The 16,903-nt window shown below is 32.9% G+C and overlaps 1 protein-coding gene across 3 annotated transcripts; it reads left to right on the top strand.

Moving 5' to 3' along the window:
• Positions 1–9,819: 9,819 nt before the first annotated feature.
• Positions 9,820–16,404, top strand: LOC116108901 (histone-lysine N-methyltransferase family member SUVH9-like). 3 transcript variants are annotated; one of them, XM_031395148.1, is made up of 3 exons: positions 9,820–11,715; positions 16,162–16,268; positions 16,360–16,387. In XM_031395148.1, exons 1-2 carry the CDS (start codon positions 9,982–9,984, stop codon positions 16,174–16,176), a joined length of 1,749 nt encoding a protein of 582 aa, XP_031251008.1. In that variant the 5' UTR covers positions 9,820–9,981; the 3' UTR covers positions 16,177–16,268; positions 16,360–16,387. The 3 variants fall into 3 exon arrangements, with proteins under 3 accessions (XP_031251008.1, XP_031251007.1, XP_031251006.1); XM_031395147.1 differs by having other exon boundaries at positions 9,820–12,051; XM_031395146.1 differs by having other exon boundaries at positions 9,820–12,051; positions 16,162–16,404.
• The last annotated feature ends 499 nt before the right edge of the window (positions 16,405–16,903 follow it).

Here is a 16,903-nt window from a genome sequence, read left to right as displayed (position 1 = left end):
AATGTATAAAATGAATTTATTTGTGTGAATCTAAAACTAAATATTGCTATTACAATTATTTCAAATTCTTATGTACTTCTATTCTTGTAGAATTTATAGTGGCAAAATTAAAAAATAGATTTTCTTTTCATAAAACAATGAAAAAAGCTGTTAATAGGACAAAATATTGATTATTTTGATACATTTTATTTATAGAAAGACAAAGAAAATATTCTTTCAATTTATCGATACAATAAATATAAATATATTGTCCGTTTACATAAGACAACCTTATATTATATTGGTTGGTCTTGGCGTTGGAGGGGATTAGTTTGTGGCAAACAACAGGCCGGCAGCCCTATTTATATATTTATTTTGCTTTGGTTTACTCATGATTGATGTATAATTAAAATAAATTGTGAAATACTATAAAACTTATATTATAATATGAACAAAAATTTGGGGTGGCGAGAGGGCTACTAGCCCAAGTTGGTTTTTAGATTTTTTTTTTTTTTTTTTTAATGTATAGTTTTTTATGAAAACAAATCAAATTCAATATTCTTTCATGTGTGACTTCTTAAGTAGATCTACAGAGCTTAGACAAAGAACATTTACCTTTAATCTGAATTATTACCTAGATTAAAAAGTTTAAAGTTCTTCAAACATATTTCAAAGAATGATGCATACTACCTTATAACAGTTTTTTTTTTTTTATCAAGATGAAGACACTAGGAATATTTTTATTTTTTTCATTGTAGTTATTATATAACAATTTTTTTTTATCTTTATTAGAACTATTATATATTATTAAATTAGATTATTGTTATTTAGTTTGATTAGATTTATCTTGTTAGTATGGAGACCCTAGAACTACCGTCAGGTAAGAGCTCCAATTGTTTCCCCTATTAACAACTAGTGACTTAAACTCATGACTTCTTGAATAATATACCCAAAAGTCTTTATCGAATCACTCGACCACTCAGATGTAGTTAAAATATATTTAGATACATTAGAAAAATAATATTAAATTGTGGCTAGTATGACACCAGGGTAAGACCACAAGATTTGGTGCATAGAAAATCTTATAATTATAATTATAAATCTCTTGCTCAAATGTGTCGTACACTATGGGCCCGTTTGGATGGGGTTAATATTACATAATTGGGGTAATATTTTTTAAATTGAGCGGATGACGATGTTTGGTTGGTTTGTAAAAAATTATTCCCGAAATCTTTTATGAAAAACAGTGGCATTCGGGGGTGAATTGCCAGGAATATTAATACCTTTTCTCTTTATTTCTTTTAGTCGAGATTGGGTTTTCCTCGGTGAGGTATATTAGTAACAGAGAGTGGCTCATTCATGATACCATTAAAGCCGGAAGAGGATGCAGAGTGGTTCGAAGACGTAGGCAATCATCGCTTTCATACAATACATGATGGGACTTTCACTAGCTAGCCCCTGACTCCATCAATATCGATGAATTCACTTACCTTAATCCATATCTCGATCGAACAAGTATTCACGCAAGATGATGATATCTAACTCGCTGCTCTACCAATGATTGGGGGCACCCCATCGAGGTTGTCCCAGAGGAGATAATTGAGTAGATAGCCGCTTTGCACTCAATCCATCTCGATCTTCCTTATCTAACAATGATTCACTTAATACAAGACTTAAGAGCAGCGTTACTCAATCCATATCTCTGAAATCACGTATGTTGAATCGGTTCATAGCTCTTGTCAATGCCTTCCTTCTCTCTATTGACAGATGACCATCTTTGATAATTGAGTTGGCATAGCCGTCTTCTAAACAAATGGTTAGGAAATACACATACCTGAGTAGATGGTAACGTTGGCTGCCAGATGGCCCATATTCGCATTCTATGAAAAAAGATTTTCCACCACCCTACACTACACGAGGAGTACCGTCTTCGATCCAATCAGAGCTATCATAGCGATTTGCCTCCGAGCTCACTGCCTTGGATTACTTTCTAAAATAGGGGAATAGTGAATTGAATCTTTTTCTCTAAAGCACCGTGCCCTTGGTGTGAGGAAGCTTGGCACGCACCGACCAAGAAAGGACTAAAGCTAGACGTAGGCCCTAAAACACTCTCTCAAAAACAGTTCTTTCCTTCTTTCCTGCCTTCAACTCTAAGTTGAAGTTCAATTCCACAACTGAATGTTGACTGACTTCTTGGCTTCTAGAAGTGAATGCAACATCTTATCTTGCCTTGTTGAATTTGTCTTTGATTCGATAATATAGCGCGGCTAGGCTGGTTGTTATTAAAACTTACCCAAGGTAATCTAATTTTGTTTCCCATATTGCCCCTAAACAATTGAGCATTTGGTCCAAATTAGTCTTATATTTGTTAAGATTTAAAAACACCCAATTCACTCATGTAGACCCTTTTTGTCCTTACTTTTTAAATTTTTTGGACGACATTGCCTTTTTTATTGTCATTATTTACAGAAATGTCATTGTACCCAGAATAGCCACCACCGCTAGCCATCGTGGACCGCTGCCAGAGGCTACCAAAAGTCACCATAATGGCGTACGACTGGCCGTATGTAGCCAACCGTGCGTCGATGAAGCTTTTTTCGACCATGGATCACATATCCATGGTCGGAAACTGCCAGACTGTGGCCGTTTCATGACCACATCTTTGGCCTTGATACGGCCATGGCTAAGTCTATGGCATTACTGGCATCAAGGCCAGATCTGTGGCACTGTTGGCGGTCGCCAACAGTGGCTTGGGGTGGGTTTATTAAGTTTAAAACGTTTTTGGTTGCTAGAGTGTTTTTGCTAAATCTAAAAAGTAGAGGGTTAAAAGAATTATTCAAAAATATAAAAAAATATTTAAAAATGAGAGCAATTTAGTAATCTATATAACATACCCACTCATTTATCCCCACAACCAAACATATTATTCACTAATTTATACGAACCAACCAAATACATTTTCTAAACATTTCCAATAATCTTTAAAGTGATTTTTTATTCCGTTAATATAATATTCCCCTATAATAAAACATTATATGATTCAAATGCCCCTATAAGTATTACTTTAGTATCAGGTGCTTTGCAAATTGCATTCACATCATAAATGATCTTAAAATACTTAGGAAAGATACGTAAAAAAAGAATTGAGTATAAAATTAGTATATATTATGAAATAGGTTGGGATCTTTTAACTTTAATTATTGATTTAATTTTTTTATATAAATTTTCAGTTGTAAATTCAATACAATACGATGGTGTAAGAACTGTTGAAGTTATAAGGAAAATAACTATTTTCAAAATCCACTTTCACATCCGTTTGGATATCAAAATATTCAGGGTAAAAAAATTATGCTTTAATTTAAATTAAAAGATCTCATCCCCAAATAAAATTTGGTTAGAAGTATATTTTTAATGTGTCAATCAGAATAGATTAGTAAAATAATTAGATTGATGGCTAACTATTAAAACATATTAGAAAGATACTTTATTTCATGCTAATTAATAGTCATTATGCTAATTGATAAATTTTTTTTATTTCTAAAAAATACAATATTATTATTTATTAATTACATTCTTTTAATAACTCCTAAAAGAGAAGTCCTTTAATAAAGAATATTGAAAATCTTAATATATAAACGAAATATATTGTGCGTTTATATATTTTAGACTATATTTTTTTAATTTATATCAACAAAAATATTGTTGATAATATTTAAGAAAACAATTTTTATCAAATCTCTACAATAATTTTAAAAAATAAAAATAAATTGTATTTAAATTTTATATTATTTCGTAGAATTTAACATTAGATATTTGAACAATTCAAAATAGAAAGATACAAATCGTTGTAACTTAACACATAATCACTTATTCCTTAAGCTATCATCCAAATATAGTCACTTATTTCCTGTGACGGACCTAACCAATTGCATGAGTTATTAATGTTTTAATATTATTATTTAATTTTTTTAAGATATTTCTGCAATTTTAAAGATATATATATGTATAAATAAGAAAAACAAATATATAATAGTTATATTAAGTAGTCTTTGTTAATAATTTACTAAACTAAAATCATTTTATACGAAAAATAAATTTCCATGTCTTATAGGGTCAAAACAACTAAACTTATTTGAAAACCTTTTATATAGAAAAATATTTATTGGCCAGGGCTCTATGCTTATGCTTATTTTTTAAGCTATCAACCAAAAAGCGGTTGGTAAATCAATTTAAAAGTGATTATTATGTCCCACACTGATTATGGAATAATTTATTTTATCAAAATTTTGAAAAATAAGTTAGTGACCTTAAAGGTGACTTTTAGAAAATAAAAACTACTTATTATGTGTCAATTACCAAATTATCCCTAATATTAACAAAAATTGTAATTTTTAAAATAATCATTTGATTAAATAAATAATTAATAACTTTAAAATTGAAAATTGTCTAGCACCATTGGCATTGTTGTAAGGCTATATATCCGACGATATTGGCATGGCAATCGCTAGATGTGTTGTTTAGTTGTAACGGGCCAATAAAGTTGGTGTCAAACTTTTACTTACTAGTTGCAACCGAACAATGTATTTGGCAACTTTTGTACTGATATTATTAGAGAGATCATCTTTTTTTATTAATTTTAAAAATTTTTAAAATTATCTTGATAATGTAACAAAAAATTACTAGAAAAAAACCCAATGTTTTTCATTTTACATGTGATATACTATTCTAAGAGTAAGAAAAAAAATTTATAACAATATATTTAAAATTTTATTATTTGAAAATTTGATAAAAAGGAAGTTATAACAATAGCAAATCTTCGCAACACTAATTACATGCGTGACACTCTATGTTATTGACGTGGCATTGGTTAATAGGGTAATGAAATGAAGACCCCACATGCATCACAGTTGACGTCATGACACAGTGTGAGCAGGGGTGGGCAAAACTGAGTACCCGACCCAAACGTGCCCTTTCACTACCCGACTCAAATATTCGGGTAGTGTAAAAATAGTATCTAGTAATCGAACCAGCAATACCTGAATATGTGGGTACCTGAAATTTTGGTTCAGTTACCGAGTATCCGAATGTAGACCCGAATTTCTTGCAATATTTCTTCCAAACAAAAATTGCAATATTTCTTTCAAACTTTCTCAAATTTTAATCAAACAAAAAATGTTTTACACACACCAAACATAAAATGTTTTACACAAACCAAACATAAAATGTTTTACACCCACTCCAAATATCCAATAAGAACATCTTTCACCATCCAAATCCAAATATCCAATAGCAATCTGTAGTAGATTTCTTCATCCAAAAATTTGTGGTAGAAGTCTAAAAAAACAGCGTAGTGCAATGAGATAATGGTTGTAATAATTTAAAAAATCCAAATATTCAATGAACTGATGCGAGTGAAATCAGTGGAGAGAACAAAACTAATGTGAGCGAAATGGAGAAATGAAGAAGAAGATGAGAGCGAAATCAGTGGACTAGTGGAGAGAATAGAGAAATCGAGAAATTAGTGGAGATAAATGGAGAAATGAAAAAGAATATGGGAAGTTTGCGAACTGGAGAAATTGAGAGAAATGGAGAAACGGAAAAATGAAGAAGGTTATTAGGATTTAGGATAAATCGATTTGAGATTTTACTTTTAAGTTTTTTTTAACCAGGTTTTGGGTAACTGATTTATATTTTAAATATAACCCTGTACTCGAATCGAAAAACTAGGCACCTAATTAAATACTATCCGAAGCAACTCGGTTTTTTGGGTACTCGAAAAATTCGGTTTGGGTTACGAGTATTTTTGTCCACCCCTTAGTGTGGGCATTTGAGCTACATCACATCACTTTTTCTACCTGATCACTTTCTCTCTTATTTAACTAATGACCATCCAACTAGAGCAGGCAAGGGCATTTAAGTCATTGACTCATAAATGATAATTAATTCCCATTTTCTCTTTTGTTTCGAGAACAAGGAATGAAGTTATATTTGTTTCAAAAAATTTATAATTTAATTTAATTTAATTTTTTTTTATGATTGGGGGTGTTTGAGACAGCTTACACGCACCTAAACTAATATCCTAAGACCCCAAAACTACCGGCTAGGTAAAAGCTATAATGACTACCCTTATTAGCAACCGAGGAAGGACTTGAACTCAAGACCTCTTGAGTAATATACCCAAGAGTACTTATCGAATTACTCGACCACCCAGAGATAGTTTTTATAATCTAATTAATTGTATGCAAAACTTTGGTTTATTTGGTCCAAAATTCAAATATCCTAAAAATATCTCAATTATGTTATCAAAAAGTAATGCCTCAATCGTTCGTCCAAAGACACCACAAATTGTGATCTAGTTTCTTTTCAAATGATCACTTTGATCACAATTTGAGTAAATAACAAATAACATAATAATTTTATATAAAAAATTTATATGCATAATTGTATATTATATAGTTTATACCATTACAATATGTTGAACCCTCATGTTTTGATGTGCTAAAACTAATCAAAAGAATGTTTAAAGACTACCAAATGTGTGAAGGTATGACATAAGACATAACCAAAAATGAAAATACAGTTTTCCAGGTGGAACAACTGTTCACACAGATTGAACGCCCATTCCAATCAATTATTTATAAATAACTCCCAATCAAACCATTCCAAGTTGGAACGACATCATTCTATGATGCCGTTTATCATTCTGCCCAAAATGACCTAATCTTCCAGTCAAGTCGTTCCAAGTTGAACGATTGTCTAGTCAAGCCATTCCAAACATATTTAAAGACTTAGACGAAAAGGCTGAAACACACATCTGAAGAAGGAACAACTAAATAGAACGGTCGTTCTTCAAGAACGTTCCACATGAACAACGTAGTTCCATCACATTGTTCATCGTCATGGAATCTTGACACAATTCTTCAATCCGAAGAGGAACACCCGTTCCATAAGAAAAATGCACGTTCTAGATCAAGTAAAGACTTTTGACTTATAAGATTCGAGCTCAAGTCAAGGTTTTGGAAAAGTAAAGTGTCAGACCCGAACGACCTCGACGAACGCTCGTTCCCAAAGTTGATCAAGCCATTCCAAGAAATCGTTCAACGTTTTGGAATTTCTGGACTTTAAGAGATCTAAGATGGAACGCCCATTTGCGATAGGAGAATGCTCATTCGTGATAGGGAAACAACCATTCCAAGTAGGGGAATGACCATTTCAAATCCTAAAATTTAAAGAAAAGTGATCATTCTTGTCAAGAATGCCCGTTCTCGATAATCGAACGCCCGTTCCACTGGGTTCTGTAGTTTTGCAGAAAGCTACAGCAATGCATTAAATGAAGCAACAACTCTAATTTATTTTAGAGGTTGGTGAAGACATAATAGAGAGAGTTATTGCAAAAGAAAGAGAGAGAGAATAGTACAATAATCCATCATCATTCTTGCAAGTCGTCGAGCTCAATCCAAACATACTTTACTCTCTCATTTGTACTCAAACTCATATCCTTAGAGAGAAACTCAAAACCCATTTGTATGTATCAGCCTAGCTTAGAGACAATCATTCACAAAAATATTTGATTTATCTTTGTGAGTGAAATCCTTTAAAACTAAATGCGAAATCCTATCAAACTATTCTAAAGGTGAAATCTTATCAAACTATTGTAAATGCGAAATCTGAGTCTAGTGAAACTTCAAGGAGATTGTCTTGAAGAAGTAGATATAGGAGGATCTTGATCAAAGCTCCGAACCACTATTAATCTCTAAGCATTTCTCTTCTCTCAACTCATTTGTTACTTACCGCACATTTATTGCTCATATTTATTGTTATTGATTGTTCATATTATTTGGGTAATTGAGAAATTTATTATTCCACATTAATTTGTATTAACTCCTATTCACCCGCCTTCTAGGAGTTTTCATCATATTAGGGTTTTACACATTATAATAAATAAATAAAAATTACTTATCAAAATTGTTTAAAGTATTTTTGTTTTTTTAACTAAGAGAAAATATAAAAAAAAAAGTGATTTTTTTTTTTTTTTTTTGGTGAAACATTCGTTTGAATGATTATTTATGTTCCAATAATGTTAGATGTCCAAAACGTCATCCCAAAATTTTCATCTCAAATGATATGAAGTCCTACGTGGTATTGATACGATTATAGACATTCCAAAAGTTATCTTGGAATTATTATCCCAAGTGATGTATAATCCTATGTGCAGTTGAGATGTAAATGAAGCGATGGTTGGTGAATGACATGAGAATGTCAAATAAGATGACACATTATTTTGCATATGAATTTTGAAATATATTTTGGGATGTGTAGTAACACAAAATACCAAATAAGATAAGATTGATGCCAATTTTGCATATATTTTGGGACGATAATACTACTTTTTCCTAAACTGACAGTAAATTTCATAGGTTGCAATGAAATATAAATAAAGTGGTGATTGTATTAAATGATATGACATTGTCAATATAGTGACAAAAATATGAAATTTGAGATAAATGTTTAGGATGAATAATATTACTTATTTTGTGATGTGTAGTATTACACTTTTCATTAAAACCCAAAATTGACTATTTCTTGATGGAAAAGTCTAGTTTCTAAAGTATAACTACATCGATATTGACATCGGCATCGACATTAACAGTATATTAATCACTTATAGGATATCGAGTGGTTAGATAAAAACTTTCGACATTAACAGTATATTAACCACTTATAAGATATCAAGTGGTTAGATAAAAACTTTTACGTATATTATTTAAGAATTCATAGGTTTGAATCATTTCTAAAACTTTGAAAATGACTTTTCTTTTATGGAAGTATCTAGACTATAATGACGACATCAGTATTAATAATTAATAATAAGATGACACATCATTTAAAATATGAAATTCAAATATATTTCTGAGATGTATAACATATAATTTTATAAAAACCAAAAATAACTTTTTCTTGATGGAAGAGTCTAGAATACAATGATGACATTAGCATAGCAATATAAATAAGTCAATATATTAATTTAATTTTTTTTTCTAACTGAAAAACTTAAAGTTTAGTCTTATAAGTTATGAATATTAAATATACTTTTTGACTTTTATTTTGAATTACTTAATTAAAGTAAATGAGAAGCTTAAGAATTTGATTAAAAAAAATTAAAATATCTTTATTTCTTAATAATATTTATTTATTTAAATTTTCTTTAATCTAACGGTCATGAATAAGTAATTATAAATGATTATTTATATGCCACCTCGTTAGTTTTTAATTCATCCATAAATAATTATTAATTAGTATTTCAAATTAAGTTAAATATATAATTTACTATGGCCTGACTTTATTTTTGTATATATTTCGAATTAATAAATTTGTTAGAATGGTTGGTAAGTCTAAAAAAAATTTAAAATTACATATTAGAGGTTAATTATAATATGAGTAATATTATACCTATAACTTATTCGCACTAACTTTTTTTTTACAACTTCGGTAATTGGTTAACCATAATTTATTAGGTGGGATTCAAGTGGATCTCATTACGAGCTGATATAACTCTGATGTGACAGTTTATAATTGATCAATCGTAATTTATTAAATGAGACTTATTATAATAAACTGTCACGCGTAAATTGTGAGAAAAAATTTATAAGAAAATGGGTAGTGTTTAATATTTTCCTTATAATATATTTAACTGAAATATATAATAAGGTAAAAATTAAGCGAGTTGCAGTTGTGAGAGTGAGGCCTAACTGGTCTCTTTTTATGAACGAAAATTAGCTATTTTTTTGGTTAAAAAAGAATAACCATTTTTGTTTTTTTTTTTTTTTTGTTTTTCTGACTTTGAAAGTTTGAAACACACTTGTCTTTCTTTGTTCTTCAGAAGATCAGAACAACCACCACCATGAAAGTTCCTTGAATCTTTGATTCTTTGCAAAACCCTAACTGAACCCATTTTCCCATGCAATTTCCCTCACTCAACTCAACTTCCTCTCTTTCTCAAAAATGGGTTCTCTTGTTCCATTTCAAGACCTCAATCTCTTACCGTCGCCAGTTACTGCCGCCACTGCCACCACCTCTACCGCCGCCGCTTCTGCGCTCTTAACCCCCAAAATCGAACCCAAAACCGAACCATTGGACGAACCCATCCAGATTCATCAACTTGAATGCCCACAAAATCACCCTGAACCATTCTTTTCCAGTTCTACCCCTACATTTTTGGCTAATTCCGAAAATACCCCAGCCTCTCAGTCTTCCGATCAAGACAACGTCTACACCGAGTTCTTCCGAATCTCCGAGCTCTTCCGTTCAGCTTTCAATAAAAGGTTAGAGCAATCCGGCGACGTCGAGGTCTTGGACCCTGATTCTCGCGCTATTGTGCCTGTAAACCAAGAAAACCAGCTGTCAAACGCGGTCGTTTCGCCGCGTCCGAGACCTCCGAGACGATCTTCGGAGCTCGTCCGTGTTACGGATTTGAACCTCGAAGATGAGAGGTACTTTCGTGATGTTGTAAGAAGAACAAGAATGGTTTATGATTCTTTGCGCATTTTCGCTGTTGATGAAGACGAGAAAAGAAGAGGAGAAGGTCACGTGAAGCGGGCACGTGGCGATTTAACCGCTTCTTCAGTGATGAAAGATCGCGGCTTGTGGCTTAATCGCGATAAAAGAATCGTGGGGTCGATCCCTGGTGTTCAAATTGGTGACTTGTTCTTCTTTAGAATGGAGTTGTGTGTTGTTGGATTACATGGTCAGCCTCAAGCTGGGATTGATTACCTGCCCGGAAGTCAGAGCTCGAATGGAGAGCCTATCGCGACGAGTGTCATCGTTTCCGGCGGTTATGAGGACGACGAAGATGCAGGGGATCTTATAATTTACACTGGACATGGTGGACAAGATAAATTTAATAAGCAGTGTGAACATCAGAAGTTGGAAGGAGGGAATCTTGCTTTGGAGAGGAGTATGCATTATGGGATTGAGGTAAGAGTCATAAGAGGCATTAAATATGAACGTAGTTTGAGTAGTAAAGTGTATGTTTATGATGGCTTGTATAAGATTCTTGATTGTTGGTTTGATGTGGGTAAGTCTGGTTTTGGTGTTTACAAGTATAAACTAGTAAGAATTGAAGGGCAACCGGAAATGGGTAGTTCGATTTTGAGGTTTGCTGAGACTCTTAGGAGTAAGCCATTATCAGTGAGGCCAATGGGTTATCTTAGTCTGGACATATCGAATAAGAAGGAGAATGTGCCGGTTCTTTTGTTTAATGATATTGATAAGGATCATGATCCTTTGTATTATGAGTATCTCGCGAAGACTGTGTTTCCTCCATTTGTGTTTAATCAAGGGAGTAACGGTTCTGGATGTGATTGCATTTTGGGTTGTACTGATGGTTGCTTTTGTGCTTTGAAGAATGGAGGTGAGTTTGCTTATAATGGTAATGGTAGTCTCTTGAGAGGGAAGCCGGTAATATTTGAATGTGGAGCGTTTTGTAAGTGTCCGCCAAGTTGTCGAAACCGTGTTTCTCAAAGAGGGTTGAGAAATAGATTGGAAGTGTTTAGGTCTAGGGAGACAGGTTGGGGAGTCAGGTCTTTGGACTTGATACATGCTGGTGCTTTTATATGTGAATATACTGGGGTTGTTCTAACGATGGAGCAAGCACAGATTATTGCTATGAATGGTGATAGTTTGATTTATCCGAATCGCTTTTCTGCAAGGTGGACAGAGTGGGGGGATTTGTCTCAGGTATTTTCTGATTATATGCGCCCGTCTTATCCCTCTATACCACCTCTCGATTTTGCAATGGATGTATCAAGAATGCGAAATGTTGCTTGTTATATTAGTCACAGTCCAACTCCAAATGTGATGATTCAGTTTGTGTTGTATGATCACAATAACTTGATGTTCCCCCACCTTATGCTTTTTGCAATGGAGAACATCCCTCCTTTGAGGGAGCTAAGTCTTGATTATGGGGTGGCCGATGAGTGGACAGGGAAACTTTCTATTTGCAACTGAATCGTTTGTAGAGATGTTACCATTTTTGTTTGTCACAGCTCAACATTGAGGACATGATGCATTGAGGTAAAATTCAATTTAGTATCTCTGCAATTGTCAGTAGTTATATTTTAGATTGCACCGAATTTTCATTTTGTTTAAACATTCATTGATGTCTTTCTGATGTTTTGTTGTAATCTTAGTGAAATGTCAACTTTGTCACCTATAATGAGGTGCTAGGAGTGTTATTCCTTATGCAACTTCATACATAGTCATCAAACAGTTGATCGATTTTCAAAGATGGAACCTTCAGAAATAGAGAAGCTTATAAATGATGTAGACTATTTGATATTTATTTTTATGTACTTGTTTTTGGTCATTGTTTAAGTGAGTTAGATGAAACCCTTATGGCATCTCTTTTTTAACAAATATTGCTACTTGCATTTTCAGCCATTGGATCAGTTAAGACCAACTATTGAGAAGCTTAAACTATTAAATAAGAGTCCAACTTTAATTTTTAAGCTCTAAATTGTCCTCTTGCATGTAACATGGACTAGACCAAACAGAATCTATATACGGGCAAAACAAAATTATCAGATGCTAATATGTAACACAAACGGTATTTGTTTTCAGGTCTTTTACTTTAATATTATGTTTTCTGACCATTTGACCTAAACGGTTAAACTATTAAGTGCCCAGAATTAATATTTAATTCTAATAGATTCTCTCTTGTGAAACACTGATCCGTTCATAAGGTTCAGTGGATCCCTTGAGACAAGTCTCCATCAGTATTTATAATGAAATTTGAGGTTGTATATTTGTCTTTGATTGATGATGACCTAATAATGGACTTTCTTGCCTTTTGATTGGACTTTGTGGCCTTTCATAGATATCACGGATAATGGTTTTGTTACACTTTTTGCTTGTTGTAGGCATTCTCCACATAAATTCTATGTGCTTGTATGTTGGTGTAGCCTCTTAAGTTTTCTTGTTTGGCTCTTTTGATTCAATATTACATGCATGTATTAATTTTAGCAAGACTCTTTGTTTGTGATTTTTTAGCATGACCACTGTAGTAGGGTTCAGTCCCAATAATTTTGGTTGGGTTGAATTTTTTTGCTGTTGGTCCATAGTAGATCATCATAAATTGGTTTGCTATGATTCATGCTTTTGGAAGAGCAGGAAGCCAGAGCTAAACTTTATCTGTTTCACATTTATGTGTGAAATAATTCAAAGGTTAAGTAAAACACAGGTAGATATATTAGTAGTTATTAAAATTGAGCTGCTTAAAGTTATATTTATCTGCGATTACTTTTCATTGGTAGGCCTAAATTGGCATCTATTTTCTCTATTGTCCTTTATTATTCTCGTGGTCATGTGGACTCAGGTGAAATGATATTCCTGGATTGCATTTGAGGTACTCATGTTAGGCATAAGAATTAAGGGCTCATAGACATACTCATCCCTCTAAATTTATCTAGCCATACATTGTGAATGGCTACTGTAGCGAGCAAAACCATTAAATAAAACCTATAATTTCCATTAGGGATATATTTGGGTTCAACCAAGTAACACCCAAATTTTGAAAGTTTTCTTGCTATTGAATTGCATTTTATACTTTATATAGGCTTATATCTTCGAAAAGAGTTGGGAGGCATCCTCTTTTACAAAGATGGTTGAGAGTCAGCTATTCAGAAATCTCTGTGGTCCATGTAGTCTTAATTCATTGGTTATGCTATTTTCAAACCTTTTTGTAGTCTTAATCCACACAGACATTCTTCACTTCCTCTAATATTGGTACCCTGAGCTATGCCTGATCTGTACTTGTGATAGTGCAGGCCAGCTGTAGCCCCGGCAAATGACAGTTTTTTTGGCCAACTTTGGGTAGATAAATTACAGATCAACAAATTGCCCTATAATATAAGATACTCATTTGAAGCTTCAAGTTAAGTGCCAGATCCGCTTTTGCTGCAGAAAATGCATGTAATGTCATGAGAGAGTTCATTTTACATGGTATTTAAATCTATTATTGGGATTATGGAAAGTCTTTAATGCTTTTCAATTGAGCTTGGGGTTTTTAAGGCATTAGATTCTCTAGTGCTAGAGGCAGTTGCATCAATTTTGATACCTATTCCCATCTTAGTTGTATTTCATGATAATGGATTGGATATTTTTATAAAGAGAAGTCTATGCAAATTTTATGGCCAGTGAGAGGGAACTTTGGTGGATAAGAAGTTATAATAGAGCAAAAAACAACTAAATGTACTTTGGTTAAAGTGATGTCGAAGAATTTAATACTCCTAGGCTATATAATTGTAGGACATAGAATGTGCGAATGAGATTGCAGCTGCTTCAGTGGTGATGGTTAGAGAGTCCCCAGTAGATGACTATTGAATTGCTTTTTTATATAGAGATTTCTTGCTTTTAATTGAGAGAATCACCATTCTAAACAAATGAGGGTTGTACATGTGCTCATATTAGTGCTGATTTGGTATATCAAGTTGAATAATTGACTTCTGTTAATATCTATGTAGTGCTAGGAATAGTGATAAATGGTAAGTGATAGCTATGCTAGTTGCCTGTATAACTTAACATTAATGCTAAATCATGGAAAAACAACAATCAAGAATATCGAATGCATTGATGCTAATTTACTTTAGGACTAGATCAAAAATTCTTTCAACTTCCAATTACACTTTCAATTCTGTGTGTCGTGTATATAAGGTCATTGAATAAGCAAATATTAAGATGTTTAGCCTCCATATATATAAGAAATTGTATAAAAAGCTTGTTATGCTACTAATCTTCTAGTTTTCTGTTTAACTTAAAGGTTGTGGAGAGAAAGAGAAAGCGAACATATGGTTAGTGAATTTCAAATTGTAACCTTTTCATGTTTAAAGGATAGAAGGCTTGTTATATTGCTTATGTGTTAATTTGCCTTTATATTTCCAGTTAACTGCCCTAGTTTCCTCTTTAATTTCTGTAAATATGGAAGAAAATATTATTCAGAAATTTCCATTAACTTACCATAAGTGTAGGAAGAAAGTGAATGAGAAAAGGCATACATTTGATGCCAATGTTATGGCATAGTTTGGCCTTTTATATCATACATGTGGAGAAATAAAAATTAGTTGGATTCCGTCTTTGAATCTGTGTTGTCACATTTTATGATGTTTGGTTATATGTAAGTGTAATAGCTCACTGAAACCTTACTAGATATGGTAGAGCCTGTTTTTATTCTTTTTATTTATCATGTTTCCTCTTCGGGATCAGTTCTTCAAAATCCTGTAGCTTAAAGCGGAATAAATGCATGAGATTGTCCAGAAGCCATGGCAAAGGCAAACTATAGGATTTTTGGTTAAAGGCACTTAATGTGATGGGGACAAGTCAAGGAATTTCATGGTGGTTTTTTTTCTAGGCCATTTTGGATTTCTTTTAATGTGCCAAAACTTTTGAATGTGTATGTAGTTCTCTTCTCGGTGAAAGTGCCTTGTGGGTTCACAGTTGTTTGTCCTGAATAATGTGGCACTGCACGCAACCATTTCTATGCTTGAATCCAGTTGCACAGGTTTTGGATTTAGGAAACTGAACTTGTAGTTCAAAAAGTGTGCAGTTCAATAAATCTGAAAGGGCAGGTGTGATTAGTTGAGTCTGCTCCACTAAGTTGAGCAATTAGAGTTGAGACATTTTCAGTGCTTTTAGTTATTTATAGGCTTATTTTTTAGGTGGGATCTGAAAGCTACCTGTTGGCTTGGTAATTACTTTGCTTCTGCTGTCGGTTCAGCTATAAATTGATGCGTTTGTGCTATTGTATTCATACTTGCTTATCTTAAGTTTCTGCATGACATTTTGTAATAATTTATACTTATTGATCTAGTGATTATGGTTGGATGCTGGATTTGTCTGTTAACTTTATCTGTTAGTTGGTGACTACATGAGTAGAGTTGTTTCTGAACTAAAGTTGGATGTTGGATTTTTTTTTTATAAGCTTAGGTTTTGGTGGGTTACTACGTGCATATATATTTCAGTTGCTTTTGTATCGTTTATATATTTAGAAATCATGATAGTTACTGACCATTAATTCATTGCGTATTATGCTACAATTGTTATTTGTTATAGATTATGACCCAGTGAAAATTTGAATCTATGAATATGATAAAATGTGTTGACGTGACGTACTACAATTATCTTCTGCAGATGGAAACCGGATAATACAAGTACAAAAGCTTTTGCAGCATGTTACTGCGAAATTTTTGGGTCCTTATCTTTTTTCTTGGAAAGTGGCGCTTTGGCTGTGGTATTAGGTTATCTTATAGCTTTGACTCATCATCTATACTGCTGCATCTCTTCATTCTCTTGCCATGAGTTCATTGTACTAAAGATTCATTGTTGCAGGAAAAGAATGATTGCAACTCCTGGCAAGAAAAAAAAAAAAAAAAAAGTAAAGATCGGTATCTGAATTTGCTCTGATAAGCAATGGGTCCTACTGCACTGACTTCTGCTGACTGTTTGACATTATAACCATTTCTGGACTTATGGAATGAAGTCTGTTTTTGCTATCCCACTGGTTTAGTCATCCTGAGGTTTTGCAATTTTTATTGTCATGAACTTGTACTAATATTCTGTACATATTTGATCAAACTCATAAACTTGTACATAACTTGTATTAGTGCATGTATAAATGGATGGAGTAAATCCATGTCAATTATTGTTCTTCTAATTTCTTTATTCTAGTCGCTGTTTTTGGAGGTTGATACACGGAAAAAAGCCCTTGGAAGACGGATTATCAAGTCATCTTGAGGCCGGAAATATGTAAAGAGGCTGCAGCTGGCCATGGTGAGTTGATGCTTTGTAATTGTTAGGCATGATATAATGCTGCTTTAGAATGTGCACCTGTTATGTATTAGATGTACACAAATTGCATTCCAAGATATAATAT

The sequence above is a fragment of the Pistacia vera genome, unplaced genomic scaffold (genome assembly GCF_008641045.1).
Source record: "Pistacia vera cultivar Batoury unplaced genomic scaffold, PisVer_v2 Contig570, whole genome shotgun sequence".
Taxonomy (NCBI): domain Eukaryota; kingdom Viridiplantae; phylum Streptophyta; class Magnoliopsida; order Sapindales; family Anacardiaceae; genus Pistacia; species Pistacia vera.
This window is presented reverse-complemented; position numbering and strand designations above follow the sequence as displayed.